The sequence below is a fragment of the Falco punctatus genome, assembly GCF_963210335.1.
Source record: "Falco punctatus genome assembly, chromosome: 3".
Lineage (NCBI taxonomy): Eukaryota > Metazoa > Chordata > Aves > Falconiformes > Falconidae > Falco > Falco punctatus.
In genome coordinates, this window is record NC_137582.1 from 27981633 (window position 1) to 28000338 (window position 18706).

Genomic DNA, 18706 nt, shown 5'->3' on the forward strand with positions numbered 1-18706 from the left:
CTGTGGTTGAAACATCAGCATGTGATTTCAGGCGTACAGGTTAGTCTGATTACCTGAAAAACATCTAAATGTACCTTGATTAAATTTTTTTTTGACCAAATCACAATTTTTTCTAGTGTTGTCTTGCAAGTCTCAATAGAAATCTGTATTTGTATAGTCTAAATCAAAGTTAATATTCATGAATCTTTTGACTAGATCTGAATTTTGAAATTTTTGGGTGGTAGTATTACAGCCATCAGTGATGCTCTACTATTAGAACTAGGAATTCTGCTGTTAAAGTGAAGTGTCAGCATATGGGGAGCAAGTGCTCTGACTATCCACAGTAATCTTTGTTACAAAAAAAAAAAGCTAAGACTTTCATATTTGTTGTTTTCTCTAGCATTGTTGATAGGCTGCATCTAGCCCTAGAGCAACTGGGAAACATAGAAATGGCTGGATTTTTATTACCTACAATATCTTGAAAATTTGAGAGATTTTTTTATTAAGTTGATTACATCTAGATCTTTAACACTGCTTTGTAAGTGCTTTCTGTGTAGAAACTATTGAGAAGTTAGGGCCTAATCAAGATTGGTGGTTGCTTGTGTCTGGTTTTGATCAAGACTGAGAGCATACAGCGATATAGATCTTATTTTTACTCAAAATTAAAACATTGTCCATCCTTTCCTCTGCTCCCTTCCCTCTTAGCTTTGTTTTCTTTTTGGAAAGTCGAAGGGCCTTGCTGTTCGGTGATGGCATAGGATGTTTCTGTAACAAGGAAGCCTGTTTTGATGGTTCTAATAGCAGCATCTGGAGAGAGGCTTACAGTCTCGGAAATGCCTCTGTCAGTGTGGGGTTCAGTAACTTCCATTTCCTTGAGGGGCAGAGAGGGACACAGATCCATGAAGTCATGGCATATGTCTGGATAGCCTTGTTTGTATCCTTCGGTCCTAAGGGACTGAGCAGAGAACTTTATCGAGTGTGAGGAACAGGTAGTAGACCCATTAAACCAATGCTTCATTTTTGCATTGTGCACAGTCATCCTGAGGAGTGACCACTTAAGACTTTGCAACAGAGGCTTTAAAAATTTAGATGGGGCCGAAGAAAAAAAAGTACAAGAGCTGACGGGCACTTGAAGAAGTAAGAGGCTCAGTGTAGTTGGGTTTTTGTGGGTTTTTTGTTTTTGTTTTGGTTTATTTTGGTTTGTTGGGGTTTTTCTGTGTTGAGTTGTTAGCTAATGTTTAGAACTCATTGCCACAGGAATAGTGTTTATTTCCAAAAGTGATTGGACAAATGAGTAAGACAAGAGTCTATCTAGGCTATTAAATGTGAGGTTGTCCTGCTGTTTGTAGTGGGTGGAAGCTGGAAGGGTACCAGGGAAATATCAGTAGGAGCTACTCTAGTCAGTGTTGGTTTGTCTTGGACATTGGATGCTGAAATGGAGGGACCTTTGATCTAATTCAGGATGCCTATGGCATCATTAAGAAATCTAGGTTTTTAAGATTTCAGTAATTTTAGCAAAAGAGCAAGGCTGATGACCAAGGGCTGTAAAATTTAATTGCCAATTATTTTGAACTTTTTTCTTTTCCTGATAAAGATCTGGTTTATTTTGAAGCAAATCAACCTAAACAGTTTCTGTTCAAAGCTTTTGGTAAGATTGTAATGTGTTTTGCTTGTAGGTGCTAAAAGTGGACGGTGCTTATGTTGCTGTGAAATTTCCAGGCACCTCCAGTAATGCAAACTGCCAGAGCACTTCTAATTCAGATCCTGATCCTTCTTCTCTTCTCCAAGACTGTAGGCTGCTCAGAATAGATGAATTGCAGGTATGTCTTTGTGAAACATCGAGAGAACTATCAGTGTTTTGAAATGTCAGCACTGTATGCTTAATTGCATCTTAAACTTTTACATACGTTTCAGGTTGTAAAAACTGGTGGCACTCCAAAAGTTCCTGACTGTTTTCAAAGGACACCTAAAAAGCTGTGTATTCCTGAAAAAACAGAGATCCTAGCAGTAAATGTAGATTCAAAAGGTAAGTAGGGCGTACACTGCAAGATGCTCTGTTGGATCCTTTATTACCTCACTCTCTTCCTAGTGGAAAGCAACTACTGTCAAACTAATATGTACAGTTCTTTCAGCTGATATTAGTAATTCCTTAAAAGTGCTATAGTCAGAGTTCTTTTTACTGGATGCCATCAGTAAAAGACATTAACCTTTTTCTTCTGTATCTTTGAAGGAGTGCATGCTGTTCTGAAAACTGGCAACTGGGTTCGGTACTGCATATTTGACCTTGCCACAGGAAAGGCTGAACAAGAGAATAATTTCCCTACTAGCAGCATTGCATTCCTGGGTCAGAATGAGAGAAGTGTTGCTATTTTTACAGCTGGACAGGTTTGTGGTTTTGTATCTCAATCATCTAACTTCACTGCACTTCACTTCCAGCATCTTTGAATGGGTTTGTATAGCCTTTTGTAAGGCTTTTCCAAAGACTGGCAAAGAAATAGTTCTTCCAATAGGTTGTGAAAGACTTGTTGCTACCATTAGTATTTTGAAGGTGCAAGGGGAATAGCAATCTTAGCTTGCTTAAGCACTTTTTATAATCTTACTCAAATTCTATCTTGAATGAAAAGTAAAAAAGGATGAAAAAAAACTTGGCAGAGTAGTTCCTGTTAGTGTAAACTTGTTATCCAGCTATATTTTGGAATTAGATCAGATGAAAATCCGCTTGTGAGAATGGATATGTTAACAAAAAAAATAAATCTGTATTGGATACTGAAAATGATACATTAAGGTTTTACGCAACTCTTTCTACTATCCAACGTTAAGTATCTTATTTTATGTGATTATACAGCTTGATTACATTGTGCAGACATCCATGAGGAGGGCTGAGAAAAAATACCTAAACCATTTTAGTAACTGTTTTACTTGACTTAGGATAGTTGAAGGTCTTTTGGCAAAAGACCTGAATTTGAATGTTTTGTTTCCATATATCCAAGCATACTTGGATCATTTAAGTAAGCTTAAAGTACAGGTTCTCTGTTTCCTTGATAATCTTTTGTGATGCATGTATACCATAAAGAAGATGCTTTTATTAGTATTTACTATGTTAAGTACATTTCAGGCATCTGAGAAAGGGAATCTGTTGTGCTGTGCCACTTGTAATGATAGGGGACAATGGCATAAATGGGAATTTTAGGTGAAGTGTTGTTGTTGGCAGTCAAGCAGAGCTAGACCTTTTGGGAAGGATAAATTGTGGAGGCTTAATGATAAAACTTTTCCCCCCCAATTGTAGGAATCTCCTATTATTCTTAGAGATGGAAATGGTACAATCTATCCAATGGCAAAAGATTGTATGGGTGGGATACGAGACCCTGACTGGCTTGATCTTCCACCTATTAGTAGTCTTGGAATGGGTGTTCATTCCTTAACAAATCTTCCTGCTAACTCGACCATCAAAAAGAAAGCTGCTATTATTATTATGGCTGTTGAGGTAAGATATTTTCTTGACTACAGAATTACGTGCTTTTTTTCTCTTGCTTTCGTAAAGTAATGCTTAAAGCAGCTTTGTGTTTAAATACCATTTTGTATTTTTACTATTTCAAAGAAACTAATTTCAGCAGAAAATTCTCGTAGAAACATGAAAGCACAAACAAATTTACATAGTAAAATTAAGATCCATTTTGGGGGTGCATGGCTTCTGTAATCAGGCTTTTAACTAATATTTTTTGGCATTACTGTTAAAACTTATTATTTGATGTCTACTACCAGTGTACTTTTTTTTTTTTTTGGTTGCACAGTTTTTCTGAGGGATCCAGCAACTTGTTTTCTTGTGAATGCAATAGTTTTATTGTCTTACATTTTTTAAAAAAATCTTAAATTTGGACCATAAGTTAGGAAATCAAATCAAGCAAAGGCTTTGGGGTTTTGGGTTGGTTTTTTTTTTTTTTCTCCCACTTGAATTGCCTGTAGAGTTCTGTACTCATCTGTGGTGCTGTATGAATAGTTCTGGTGTGAATTTATGTATCATACTTGTATAGACCTATCAGTGGTTTGGTGCAGTTTAGTTAGATCTGCTGTGTGCTATGCTGCCACCAGGAGGTATTGTGTACCTGTTAGACTGAGGTTGATTTCACAGTGGACTATTCCATCACTCTGGAGAACCTTGTTATATCAGAGATGAGCCTCCCAGACTTTCAACAGCTTCTGTTCTTTCACTTTGCAGTATGTATATAGTTTGTTTAAAACAAATATGTAAGAGCTAGTTAATGTAGACCCCTTAGTTTTTTTCAGTTGTACCACTTTTCCCGTGTTACATGCAGCCATGAAATAATCTCTTAAGAACCCAGCTATGAAGTCAGAGGCATACTTTCGTGAGCCTGATAGCTTCTGCTATTTAAGCCTTTCCTTTACCTTGTCTGTGCCTGAATGCATGCTGTTTTCTGTTTTTGACAGTGCTATAATTGAGGAAATGTATATTCTCAATAGTTTCTGCACTGGCTTCCAGCCAACATCCTAGATTTAGACCTATTAATTTCAGAAATGGAAAACTATAAGTACTTGGGAAACTTGTATGTCTTGCCTTCTGTGTTTTAAACTGTTAAAATATTGTATTCTTTTGAGTACAGAAACAAACTTTAATGCAGCACATTCTTCGATGTGACTATGAGGCTTGCAGACAATACCTGATGAATCTTGAACAAGCAGTTGTCTTGGATCAGAATCCACAAATGCTGCAGACGTTCCTTGGCCATAGATGCGATGGAAACCGCAATATTCTGCATGCTTGTGTGTCTGTGTGCTTTCCAACCAGCAACAAAGAAACAAAAGAGGAAGAGGGTGAGCTCAACAGTATAATGAAAATACTTTGAAAGTAAACTTTTTATGCATTTTGAAGAGCATTTGAAATAAAGGCTGCATTGTTCATATATGGGTATCTTAAAATTTAGCACCTAAAATGTGTCCTAGCCTTTCAAAGGTGCTGAGACAACGTTTTTGTTACTCTTATAAGGATTTATAAGAATGCAATAATTAGAATACTAACTTGTTTTTACTGATTATAAAAGACAAAGTTTTCCCATCCACATGCTAATTTTAGATGAAAACAAGTATTTTCCAGCTTTTTATCACTAGTATCCCGATTATATCACTATAAACTTATAAAAGAAATGGTACTTAGTATTTTCCAAGTGTTACAGTATATGTTAATGCCTGCAGTAAGAAATGCTAGTTGCAGTTGACATGTATTAAGAAATGTGAAAGAATGACCTTCTGTTAACGCCAGTTACTGACACCATTTAAAAATGTCTATTAAATACTGTTATGTAAAAAGTATGTTAACAGAACAAGGTTGCTAAGTCAAGCACTCAAAAATTAGGAAATGCCAGAATTAAGTTTACCCGTGTGCTATACATGGGTATGCGTTGTTAAATGGTCTTTAATTACACCGTCATACTATTTTTTCCACAGGACTACCTCATTCAGTGCACAAGATGGACGGTGCTCACCGAATGGGTAGCTATGCAATATTTCTTTTTATCCTCATCATCCAGTGTGTGGCCCCATTCCTTACTTATTGCACACCATACAAACCCTGCACTGAATAGTGAATGAACTTCCTCGTGGGATTTTTGTATGGTGCTGTCATTGAATTTTAGTCATATATAGACCTTAATTGTTCATTGTATCCCTATTTATAAAATGGGGGTAACGCTGCAGCTTTCTCATCTCTTGCTTGAAGTTTTACTATAGCTTAAAGTATTACAGCTTGAAGTTTTTCTGTATTCAAAGCTATTAACTAATTTTGAGGGTTCTGTATGAGAAGTCTAGGGTCTGAAATCAGTTTTTGGATTAGGTGTTATCTCAAAACACTTTATTCTACAGCTGGATTAATAGTAGTTTCAGTTGTTCTGTGAATGTTAATTATTTCTGTGAGTCAGGCACCTTTTAGGTGTCCAGAAACTATTAGAATGTATCATGATAATCTGTAAAAACTTGCTTCACAAAGTTCTGTGTGCTGTTAGATGTGGCAGAAATAGATTCCATTTCTCCAAAGTGATGTTCAGTGACATTAAACACAAGACAGTGCTCCCCCCATTCCTTGCCAAGCTGTTGCTGCCCTATTACACGCCTTCCAAATGTTGCAGCAAACAAGGCATAAACAGCTTGCTCATTGTGCAACCCTTCATCTTCAGTGTGTCGTCCATCCTGTGCACTGATTGAGGCAGGGGTCTTGTTGCGGGGTGGGGTGGGGGACAAAAAACCCCAAAACAAAAACAAAACCCAGTTGCGTAACTGAAGATTGTTTTACTATATAAGCACACAAGGAGGCTGAAATAAGGATGCATGGGCAAACTTAATCTGACTTTTCCTAATTTGAGTGCTTGTCTTTGCAACCTTGACATTTTTTCAGTAACTTCATTTGGATGTAATTTACCTTTCTGAAAAATGAAAAACATGAACCTGATACACTTTTAACACCCCTCTGCCTCTCTCTTTCCCTTCGCAACAATTGTTTTAGAAGGGAATTCGTATCTTTAGATTCAAATCACATTCACCTTCCACTGTTACTGTTAGCGATGGATATTAGGACAAGCTTGTTTTCTGTGCATCATCTGGAGGGCAGTGGTGACTGATGTTATTGTCTGTAAGTTATACAGCCTTCTGTTGAACTGTTTAGGAGTAAAGGCTTCAATTCAAGACTCCAGATACAGTGTTCTTTAACAATTACAGAACATAGTGCCCTTTCCCAGCTAGTACCTGTCTGAGTTTCTTTACCCTTCTATGTATGGTTTCCTCCTGCTGCAAAGGGAATATTGAGGGCAGGGATAAGCTTTTTTTGTTGTCAGATCCTGTGCCTAGTGTTGGATAAATGAGCTGCAGGAAAAGTGGCTCGAGACCTGCAGGGCTGGGAGAAGGCTGCTCTGTGTCTCTGTGATTTGATATCTCCTCAGCCTTGCCAGTGGAATGGATCTTGGAATTCCAAGACAGGTCCAAAAAAAATGTCTAAGGCATGTAAAATCATTAAAGAGTTACGATACTCAATTTCAGATAACCTTATTGAACACATGCAAACTGAGTTTTTTTTTCTAGAGAATAAGGACAAGTTTCATTAGACAACAGAACCACAAATTACCCTTGGAACCAGCACATTTACAGTTGATGGATCTCCAAAAAATAATACTGACTTCTTAAGTGGAACAGTGAAAATTCAGTTACAGTTTACAGTGGGACGAGGGATAGGTGAAACTTCTTTGTTGCAGAGAACAGTTGATTGCTTTCAAGATCTGTGACCTCCTGTGTGAGGGGTGCTGAAGTACTATGAGATGGATCATGAGTTAAGAGAACTAGTGGACCTTAGAAACGAGTACAGCCCGATACAATGGCAATTTGTTTACAACCGCAGGTCAACTAGTATAGAACTAGGGGCACAAAAGTAATTCTGTTAAGTACTTGGTGGTTCTCTGCTGTAGGCACTAGGTGACTTTTGTCTGAGAAACCTGCACGTGCTTGAGAACAAGCAAAATCTAAGATCTTTGCCACTTCAGGTAGTGATGAGTGGAAAGAACTAAAAAGTAGCATACTATAGAAGCTGACGGAGACCACTGAATTACCTTGTTCTATGAACTCAAAAGTTAAAGGTATTAATAGTACGTTCTTGTTTGGGGAGAAAAAAAACCCAAAAGGAATTATCCGAGTGTTAGTATTGTCAGTGGACAAACTGCATGCAAAGAGTGGTGGCTGTCAGTTTGAAAAGCCTTTAAATGGAAAGTGAGCACTAGCCATAGCAACTTTTAGACATGTCCTGTAAGAATGATCAGACTCACTTTATGGATTTTTTTTTTCTTTTTCCAGAAATACACCTTTTCCTTCTAATTTGTGCTAAAATTTGTCTTTCACTGTGTTGAAAGGAAAATTGCCTCTGTCCTGGCCTGTATCATGCTGAAAGTGGCTTCTCTTTCAGTTCTTTCTGGATCCATGACTGTAGTGATTCCTAATTTGCTGTGTAGTGTCTATGCAATCTTTAATTTTCAGTAGCTCCTAAAGAAGCAATGACTGTTGCTCTGTGCAAACCTTGTACAGCTGACTTCACTGCTTTATCTGTTTATTGTCTTGTGGATAGATAAATCTACACTAAGTCTTTGATTCAGATGGTTGCCTCAAGTTGTACTGTAACTGTGCAACTAGGCAATTTTTTTATATTCTGTATAGCACTTGGCACAGTTCAGTCCTCGTTATGACTACGACCTTTAGGTGTTATGGTGCTTAGGGTTTTAGATGTTAGAACAAATACTTATTCTTTCTGATGTAAACTACTTGTGCTATCTTATTATAATGCAGTTTTCCTGAGCATGCTCATAAGGAGAGCATGTATCTTACAAACCCAGAATTTTGCATTGTTCATAGCTGCTCATTTTGAAGTGTGCTGGGGTTTTTCTGTGGTGGTCTGGGTTTTTTTCATTGTCATTACTTTTGAAGCCTTGACTCAGCAAATGTCTGGAATGAGCTACGCGACAGATCCTTGTCTTTTGATTATACTGAAATCTGTGAAAGCTTGTTCTGCAATTTGGGTGCCTTGGATTTCCTTCCTTGATGGCCTTTTAGAAACCAAACCCAGTCAGAATCATGGTTAAGCTCATCCAAAATAAAAATTTCTGTATGAACCTACTGTGTCCCTCTAAATCTTATTAAAAAAAGTGCAGGGAACATTTTATGATTAGTGACATTTCATACTTCATACTTCTTCCTTATAATTTTCCCAAGTGAAATTTGGGCAGTAACACTTTTCTTAATTTTTCAGAAGCAGAGCGCTCTGAAAGGAATACATTCGCTGAAAGGCTCTCGGCTGTTGAAGCTATTGCAAACGCAATCTCTGTTGTGTCGAGTAACGGTCCCGGAAATCGGGCAGGATCATCAAGCAGCAGAAGGTAGATTTACTAATGCTTTCCTCCTCTTTTCTGTATGCCGATTTACATATTGGTTACCAATCTCTTACTAATTTGTTCCTTCAGTCTAGTTTAACAATGGGCTCTATTGCTAGTTTAAAGCCAGATTTGACTTCTTCAAACACCATACTAGAGCTCTGGTGGTCTTTTTGAAGCCTTTTCTGGTATAAGAACTAATGTTGGGATATTTCTAAACTAATTCTGCTTTCTGGGGTTGGGACATTGTCTCATGAGTTGTAAAGTAGAAATCCTCCTCCTTGTGGGGAAAGGGGATTTGAGGATAAGCTTTAGCAGTCTTTGCCAAGGAGAATTAAGTATTGCAGACATACTGTAGTAGTGCTCAGGCTTGCTGTTTTAACAGAATTTCTGAGGGAAATTATCACTTGCACAGATCAATAGTACTGAGATCAACATAACACCAGTGAGGAGGAACTCAAATTGATTCTTCCTATCCTAAGCAATCATTGTTACAGTGGGAGTCCTTTTTATCACGGTGGCTGTAAAGGATAGGTTCGTGATGGTGACAGAATCCTGATTTCTGATGACATTTATGTTTTTCCTCTTTCCATGATGGTAATTGAGTGGTGCTCATGTCAAGGGAATTTGACAGTATCTGTACTGACTTCTAGTCAGTTCACAGCACTATGGATGAGATCATAGTACAGTTCTATTACTCAGCTCTGTAGTCAAAGCAACTGACGTGAAATCATGTCTTCATCCTTCCCAAGCTACAGTCCTCATCACTGTGATCTTTTTGACGTGGGAGATAAGGGTAGGGGTTGAAGATTCCCTCCCATATTTTGCAGGAGACGTTACTTATAAGAGGAAGTGCATTTAAAAAAACCCCAAACTACCTTTACATTTGCACCTCTTTTGTTTGTATCACACTGGGTCTACCACCTTTCTCTCGTAAGATGATACAGAATTTCTTGAAATTGTTTACTGACTGCACCCTGTAAAGTAGTACTCTCACATTTACTTTCACATTAAATAACTTCAAAGAAATAACTATTTTCAAAAAAAGTTTTTTTAAGCCCTATTTTTATTTTTCCATTGATTTCTTCTTGCAGTTAGATTTTAAAAAACAGAAAACAGCTGCAACAAGAGCAAATCCTTGCACAAGCTTAACACCCCTGGCAATGAGTTTGGGGTAGAAGGAATGTCAGATAGTGGTGGTAATGTCCATTAGCTGCTGCTTCCTGCAAGAGGCAGTACTGTGGTGACTAGGGTTACATTCTGGGCTCAAACCTGTCTTTATACATTGCTGGCTGACTTTTCTTCCAAGGCTGTTATATTCTGTTGCAGCAAAATGGAATACAGGAATGGAAACCACCTCTTTGCTCATTCTTTATGCTGAAGAAAAATGGAGATGATAAGAGTCTGGTTTCCTTTTTCAGTGTGAAATTCTGCTCTAAAATGTTCTACTTAAATGAAAATGAGATAGTATTTTTACCTTCGTTTTGTATTCAGTTTGAGATTAAGGGAAATGATGAGAAGATCCTTGAGAGCTGCTGGACTGGGCAGACATGAAGCTGGTGCTTCATCAAGTGATCACCAGGACCCAGTTTCTCCACCAATAGCTCCTCCCAGCTGGGTTCCAGATCCTCCTGCAATGGATCCGGGTAAGTCTGTTCATGTGTCATATTAGACTGTAGAATTAGAGATTTAATGAAGGAACCAACAACTTTTGATGTGAACCATTTAGATTTCGGCATGAGACTGAAATACCTAATGTCATTGAGGTAGCTTTAAGAGTTTACTGAAGGCTTAACAGCTGTTTCTAAATCCAGTATGTGTCTTCCTAATGCTGGTGTCAAACTTCTGTGAAGTGTGTGTTTTGTAACGTTGAGTTACATTACTAATCTAGGAATGTGGCCATTTGTAGGAAAGAGTACCAGCTAAGTACAGAAAACCTGCAGTGTGTTAGACATTGCAGAAAGAGCATGTTGTTAGGGATGTTTTTATGTATTGATATACATCCTGCTGTTCTGTTTACTGAAAGATGGTGACATTGATTTTATCCTGGCCCCCGCTGTGGGATCTCTTACCACAGCAGCGACTGGCACCAGCCAAGGACCTAGCACCTCCACAATACCAGGTGAGGACATATTGCTTATCTGATTATGCTTTAGAAGGAAAATGATCTCAAAAGCTGCCTCTGCTTGCACAGACTTTCTGCATATGAAAATGCCTCCGATCAGATGAAGATTGGATTGAAGCAGAATTTCAGAAGTGTGCAGAAAGTAAATGAAGCGCCATGCTGTCTTTTATGTAAAAAATATTTTTACCTGGGGAATGACAAATATGTAAAAATACGGTAATCGGTATGAAATTGGGATTCCTTTCTGTATTTCAGAATGTAATTTAGAACTGAAATTTACAATACTTCAGTAAAACATTGTTGAAATGAGCAAACCACTGAATAGTCAAGCTACTGATTAATCACCCTGGTGAAATACTGAATTACTTGCTTTAATAACTAGTCATTTTTTGAGGAAAAACTGTTTCTCTGCAATTTTTTTTCTTTATTACAGGTCCTTCTACTGAACCATCTGTAGTGGAATCAAAGGATCGGAAGGCAAATGCTCATTTCATACTGAAATTGCTATGTGATAGTGTTGTTTTACAACCTTACCTTCGAGAATTGCTGTCAGCTAAGTAAGGATTTTTGTATGAATTCTCACTATCCTTTGTAATATTATATCACCTGAAATTGACTACATAGAAGCCTTTTTGTAAAGATTATATAAAGATGCATTAGTTAAAATGGAGAATGTTAGAATATTGGCTGTATTTGTGTCCTGACGTCCCTTAAAATTAGGTCTATTTCACAGAAGTAAAACAAATAGAAGAGTCCTTGTTTGTTCTGTGGTTTTTCTGATTGCACAAGATTAGCAGTGCTAAGTTTTCATATATTTGTTTCCTACCCCTGCTGTTATAACAAAAAATTTTAGTGTATTTTAACTTTAGTGGTTTTTTTTTCCCTAGGGATGCAAGAGGCATGACACCATTTATGTCAGCAGTTAGTGGCCGGGCATATCCTGCTGCAATTACAATTCTAGAAACTGCACAGAAAATTGCTAAAGGTACACCAGTTTCAGTAATTATCATGTGATTTCTTTCTGAAGTTTGGCATGTGTGCAGATTCATTATTAACAGTGCTTTTTTTTGTGTGTGTGTGTGAAATTACATGTGCTTTAGCAACTGGTGATGATGGTAAACACCTTTTTCCAAAATACTGTTTATTCCTGCATGTTTTGGAAGTCTTGCTTTTATGGAGTATCTTCCTCTTTTGTGGTGTATATATTATGATAGGTTTCTATGAGTATTATTGGTTTTGTGTTCTTTATGGTCTTTTCAGTATTTCATTGCTTTATAAACATCAGTGCGTTGAGGTACTATTTTTCAGTAGCACAGTGGTATCACCTGGAACTTCTTTCTTTGAATTAGAAAAAACCCCTATGTGATAAAGCAATATACCAGTCTAGATCCTGTTTCTGAAGAGACTCCTATACACGTTTTATGACTCTTTCGATGGTGGTATTTAACTATTTTAGAAATATGTGAAGTTGAACTTAACTAGAAACTTAAGCAGATGAGACATGTGGTGTAACAAGGTCTATAGGGCTGTGTATTCCTTGTAAGAATATTGCCCATAAATTATTTTTTTATTTTTTCAAAATGGTGGTCCACTGAATTGATTAGAATATCTTTGAATTTAAAACTGGGAAGGAGTTGGTGGTTGTATTTTTCAGTCAGGAATTTGCAGCAGCTTCTTTAAGAAATACCTGTAATGTGACAAGTGGAAAGCTTTTTTGAAAAACTGTGACAGAGACTTCATTCAAACTTCTGACTCTGTATGGAATTTTGTAATGAAAAACATCTGTTAAGTATGGATTCTGTTGGTGGGGTTTTGTTGTTTCTTGAGGGGTTGTTTTTAACACTGACATTCTATTGTTCTTTTAGCTGAAGCAACTTCCAGTGAAAAAGAAGATGATGTGTTTATGGGAATGGTTTGTCCTTCTGGTACAAATCCAGATGACTCTCCTTTGTATGTTTTGTGTTGTAATGATACATGCAGTTTTACGTGGACTGGCGCAGAACATATTAACCAAGTAAGGCGTGCTTTTTTTTTTCTTTAAGTAAATAGGAATGTCTTTCAACCATGTATTGTGTTAGTCTACTAAAATAATTATTAAAGTTGCGTTGTTTTAATGATTGTAAATTTTAAGTCTGGTATGGTTACTGCTCCCCTGTTTGCTTTGTACTGTCAAAGCTGGCTGTGTTGGTCAGAATGTGGCTGTTCATGGGTGTGCCTTTTCCCCTCTGGCTAGCTTTGGCAAAAATACTGATGGAAACAGCTCTCTGAAAACACTGAATATTCTAACTAAAACAAAGTTTCGCTTTCTAGAATTTAATTACTTCTAAGTGAAGGCATCGTTTTGAACAAGGTTTTATTGTAACCTGAAGTGCTGTGAGATTGCAAGTGCCATAGAGAGAAAACTATGCATAATATTTTTGGTAATTTTTTTAGGATATATTTGAATGCCGAACATGTGGCCTGTTGGAATCTCTTTGTTGTTGCACAGAATGTGCAAGGGTCTGTCACAAAGGACATGACTGCAAGTAAGTATTGTGTCCTGTTTCTTACAATCAGTATTTTGTGGTCTCGTTTGTTTACTGACAGTTAATAGGGTTTTTTTTTTCCTTGGTTGAAGCGTTCAGTTATTAGAGAACAGAAGATTTAATAAAGTACTTTAAAATCTTCCTCTGCTGCTCTGTAGCGTTTATTTTAAGGGTCAGAATTGAAAGAGTAACCTGAAGCAGCCTTGTACTTCTCATTTTGTGGAATTCAGAGTAAATTAGTAATTCTGACACCCTCAAAGAAGTTAATATTCTAAGAATAATAGATCTAAACAATACCATGTTTTCGTTTTGGGTACCTCCAGAGGTTTTCTGAAGCCAGTGAATCCTGATGACAGCTCATTCTCATAAACTTCCAGAAAGAAGTGTAGCATATTAATCTCTAAGGTCAACTGTAATAAAGGGAAAAGTGGGCAAGCAGTCAAATGAATAGTCAAGAAGTCTATGATCAGCTTGGGCAAAGCTTTGAAGTTGCAGATGTTTTGTGCTGCTGTTACAGGGCGTAAAAGTTGCAGCATTAATATCCTAGCTATAATAAGCTAACAGATACAATAACAAAGATATTCTCCAGCATTGTAAAAATTACTGAGATTTTACTGCATGTTGTGAGGATTTCCAACTTTCTTGGCTGGAGGCTATTTTGGGAAAGAGTAAATGGTATTGGATGAGTTTTACTAAGGCATTATGAAAAGCTCTGTAGTGAAACTGCTGTTTTAAAATGAGTGTAGGAGATAAGAACAGCAAATGTAAAGTGTTGCCACATAAATAAACTCTGCATTTCTCTTTGACACTGGGTTTTGGCATCTTGCTACTATAATAAACAAAAAACTCTAGCAGGAATCTTAATGTGTACACTAATGCCCTCAGCCTGCATAGAAGATATTTAGTATATTACTGAACAGTGTTGCAGCTCACTTTTTCTATTTATTGTAGGCTCAAACGAACATCTCCAACAGCATACTGTGATTGCTGGGAAAAGTGCAAGTGTAAAACATTAATTGCTGGACAAAAGTCTGCTCGCCTTGATCTCCTTTACCGCCTGCTTACCACCACAAATCTCGTTACCATGCCAAATAGCAGGCAAGCACACATTTGTAATGACTAGGGGAGAATAATTTTTATTATTTTTAAATATGTGGTATGTCATGTCTCCACTAATCAATTTTTCATTACAGGGGAGAACATCTGCTACTGTTTTTAGTACAGACAGTTGCCAGGCAAACTGTGGAACACTGCCAGTACAGACCACCTAGAATTAGGGAAGATCGTAATCGTAAAACTGCAAATCCCGAGGGTAAGAGCTGTTTCAGTGAAATAGATGGCAGATTCCATATTTCAGTGCCTCTTTCTTATATTGTTTTTTTGTCTCTTTAGATTCTGATATGCCTGATCATGATCTAGAACCTCCTCGTTTTGCCCAGCTTGCTTTGGAACGTGTTTTGCAGGACTGGAATGCCCTGAAGTCCATGATTATGTTTGGCTCCCAGGAAAATAAAGACCCGTGTGTATTTACCCACAGTTGTCAATATAAAATTTGATCCGGTATTTGAGACCTGCTGACTTATATAAAATTTATTTCCTTCCTTTTTGTTTTTTCCAAGTCTTAGTGCAAGCAGTAGGATAGGCCATCTTCTGCCTGAAGAGCAAGTTTACCTTAATCAGCAAAGTGGTACTATTCGCTTGGACTGTTTTACACACTGCCTTATTGTCAAGTGTACGGCAGACATTCTGGTAAGCCCTCTTACCTGTGTTCTGTATAGATTTTTCTGAATAATGTGATGCTGTAGCATATCTCGGGTGATAACGCTTGGAGACTAATTTGCACGTATCTTCAAGTTACTTGTGGTTTTGTGAATTTATACTGTTATGGCTCTGGTCTCCCTTTGAATCTTAACCTGTCTTGTTTCATGCCTGGAAATTACACAACGCTATTGGGTTGTTAATGACCTGTGTTTCTACAGCTCTTGGATACTTTGCTGGGTACTCTGGTGAAGGAATTACAAAACAAGTATACATCAGGACGCAGAGAAGAAGCTATTGCTGTTACAATGAGGTTCCTGCGTTCTGTGGCAAGAGTGTTTGTCATTCTTAGTGTGGAAATGGCTTCCTCCAAAAAGAAAAAGTAAGTGGTGGGGGGTGTGCATGTGGTGGTTGTGGTGTTTTGGGTTTTTTAATTTAAAAATGTATTCTCTTGTTAAATGAGTTGATACAGATCAACAATAGGCAGAAACATCTGAATTAATTTGCAGTCTGTAGGCAGCATTGTGTGGAAAGGTGCAAACCTCAAGATTGCACAATAGCTGCTGTTATGTCATGTGGCTTTTTAATACAGTGCTTGTTAAACTTAAATGTTCATGCTGAATCTTTGTTTAAAATGTTAAGAATTTTGTAAGTAGAGGTGTTTTTAACATGTTAAAATTAGAATCTGTGGTTGTGTGTCAGTAATAAATTTAGATATCCAGCCTTAGTCTCAAATTATTGAATGACAAATGTTTTTAAATTACTTGAGTAGCTGTGCATATTGTAGTGGTACACGTGAATATATGTATCCATTAAAGATAATTGTCTTGACTCTTTGGAGGAAAAAAAAAGGTATCACCATAATTTTTTTTTCAGGGGAAAAAAGACATATTTGACCTGTGTTTTTCCATATTTTTTTTCCTAGCAATTTTATTCCACAGCCAATTGGAAAATGTAAACGTGTGTTCCAGGCATTATTGCCCTATGCTGTTGAAGAGTTGTGCAATGTAGCAGAATCTCTAATTATTCCAGTCAGGATGGGAATTGCACGTCCTACAGCACCCTTTACACTTGCTAGCACTAGTATAGATGCTATGCAGGGAAGCGAGGAACTATTTTCTGTGGAGCCTCTACCACCCAGACCATCATCAGACCAGTCTAGCAGGTAAAATATTCTAAAGCTCACCATTCGTTATTTTCAAAGACTTGTTAAAGGTGGCTTTGTTTTGGGTTTTTGTTAGCTTTTCATTAACGGAAGTGTGGTGAGGCTTCTTATTCTGGCCAAGCATTTCGGAAGTACTTTCCTACTGACAAATTTCTTCAGTAATTCAGGTTTATAGTGATGTCCAAAGATCCAAATGTTTTTTGTTTTTTTTTTTTTTTTCCTGTTAAGTTCTAGTCAATCTCAGTCATCCTACATCATAAGGAATCCCCAGCAAAGACGAATCAGCCAGTCACAACCAGTTCGTGGCAGGGATGAAGAACAAGATGATATTGTTTCAGCAGATGTGGAAGAGGTCAGGGTTTTTTTCTTTGTTTTTTTTTTTCTTCTCAGTACGGCACCTAATGAATTAGCATGTGCTTTAACGTCTGAACCAAAAAGCTATGCATCAAGACCTCTGATTTGCAAAAAATACTGAGTAGTTACAAAGTCCTACCAAGCCATAAGTATTTTGTTTTTAAGAGCTTTGTAGTTGTTTTGTATTCAGCATTATTTAGTTGTTTAAAATTAATAAAATAAACAAATTAATAAAAATAGACTAAATTAAAGTATGATTTAGAATATTAATAAATACATCTGTCATTTCCTTTATATATAAACATACACTGCATTATAATTGCCTGTTAAAAAAGTTTTTAAGTCTTTCAGCATATGTTTGCTATTATGTAGGTTCTATTAGAGAACTAGAGGGTCTTTTACCAACATGGGAGCTCTTCAATATTTGGATACTAATTCTAGGTTTTATAGTCAAGTTTACCCTTTCAGCATTGAAATCTAATGTCCAAAGCTGTGGTTTATTTGTGGGCCTGATCCCCGCCCCCCCAAGCACTGTGGACTGTACAACCACATACAACTACTGTGGCTGTAAGTTCATTTTCTGTTCACGTCAATTGTGAGGTCATCTTCCTTAGATGTGGGGTTTTTTTGTTTCTTAGTTTTTTAATTAAATTTTGCACTGCGTTTTTGAAAATATGTAGATTATTTCTGATATGGAAGATATTCTAGCATAAAATTACAATGCTTTTTCCAGGTTGAGGTGGTTGAGGGGGTAGCTGGTGAAGAAGACCATCATGATGAACAGGAAGAACATGGTGAAGAAAATGCTGAAGCAGAAGGACAGCATGATGAGCATGATGAAGATGGTAAGTATAATGCACATTATGCGCATTACTGCTTGGATGAGCAAACTGTGCATCAAAAACAAAAGGCATCTTTGGAGTCACCAGTGATAATGATTTGGGAGACTTGTGTGAGTAGAGAGAATCCAAGGGTTTTGGACTATGCATCTTACAAAAGGAGATGAGTAAAATTATAGGTAACTCATAGTAGGCAAGTACATGATCCTTTTTTAAAATTATTTTTCTCTTTCTGAATGAAGAGAAAATACTAAGGTACCAAAGGATAAAAAGAACCCAAACAATCCAAATGTTATTACATGCTTGGTTTTTTTGCCTTTTGTATTTGCTGCTGTAAAATGTTGCTGACGTAAACTACTTGAAGGACTAAGAAAATAGCGTAGCTCGTGTATGGCTAATGACAGAATAGTGGTCATCCTCAAAAGGGATCTGAATCATGATGAGCTAGTTTTTAAACCAATCACAAAATGTTAACTATGATTTTGTCTACAAAGTATTGAATCAATCTATTATGTATGAAAATTCTTGCCATTAATATGACTTTTATTAGTTAGTTTGGGATTAGGTGGCCCAAAGCTATGATGAGAAAAAATTATCTTCTCTTTCTGACTGTGCCTTGTGTTTCTAGTCAACTCATTTACAGTACAGGAAATCTCTTTATTCACTTGCTGTGTATTCAGAACATTTAATTACCAAAACGTAAAACAAAGTCTGTATTTTTTAATTAGATTTTTTTCAGGTTTCAGGTATTCCTTAGATGTTTGTTTGAAACAGCATATGGTTAATTGTCCTGATACATGTGTATGAGGAGTTGTGGAGTCTTTTGGCTTGACTGACTAATTCTGAATCCTTAAAGTCTTAATTTTCAGTGTGTTTTTTGAATGTATATGTGCAGTACAGAGTGAGAGGCCCAGAGGCTGCTAATTGCTGGAAAATAAGAAAATATGCTCCAACTATTGCTGCACGTTTGCACTGCTTTTGTGACCTCTCCCTGCATATCCATTAACTTCTGCTATAGTAAGAGGCTCTGGGTTTTGTTGAATGTGTCT

General features: G+C 37.0%; 1 protein-coding gene across 14 annotated transcripts in view; it reads left to right on the forward strand.

Annotated features, from left to right (window-relative positions):
- Positions 1 to 18706, forward strand: part of UBR5 (ubiquitin protein ligase E3 component n-recognin 5) — an 88683-nt gene that overhangs the window by 50884 nt on the left and 19093 nt on the right. For 7 of the 14 annotated variants that reach the window (XM_080377961.1, XM_080377953.1, XM_080377962.1 and 4 more), the window contains 21 exons: positions 1656 to 1799; positions 1894 to 2005; positions 2210 to 2364; positions 3266 to 3463; positions 4599 to 4809; positions 5440 to 5484; positions 8771 to 8897; positions 10386 to 10537; positions 10918 to 11013; positions 11450 to 11573; positions 11904 to 12001; positions 12882 to 13030; positions 13450 to 13541; positions 14493 to 14639; positions 14735 to 14853; positions 14934 to 15060; positions 15161 to 15290; positions 15521 to 15681; positions 16225 to 16464; positions 16693 to 16816; positions 17552 to 17663. In XM_080377961.1, the coding sequence (XP_080234087.1) occupies positions 1656 to 1799; positions 1894 to 2005; positions 2210 to 2364; positions 3266 to 3463; positions 4599 to 4809; positions 5440 to 5484; positions 8771 to 8897; positions 10386 to 10537; positions 10918 to 11013; positions 11450 to 11573; positions 11904 to 12001; positions 12882 to 13030; positions 13450 to 13541; positions 14493 to 14639; positions 14735 to 14853; positions 14934 to 15060; positions 15161 to 15290; positions 15521 to 15681; positions 16225 to 16464; positions 16693 to 16816; positions 17552 to 17663 (2863 nt within the window). The remainder of the gene's footprint in view (positions 1 to 1655; positions 1800 to 1893; positions 2006 to 2209; positions 2365 to 3265; positions 3464 to 4598; positions 4810 to 5439; positions 5485 to 8770; positions 8898 to 10385; positions 10538 to 10917; positions 11014 to 11449; positions 11574 to 11903; positions 12002 to 12881; positions 13031 to 13449; positions 13542 to 14492; positions 14640 to 14734; positions 14854 to 14933; positions 15061 to 15160; positions 15291 to 15520; positions 15682 to 16224; positions 16465 to 16692; positions 16817 to 17551; positions 17664 to 18706) is intronic. The other 7 variants (XM_080377965.1, XM_080377954.1, XM_080377957.1 and 4 more) reach the window with 4 other exon arrangements.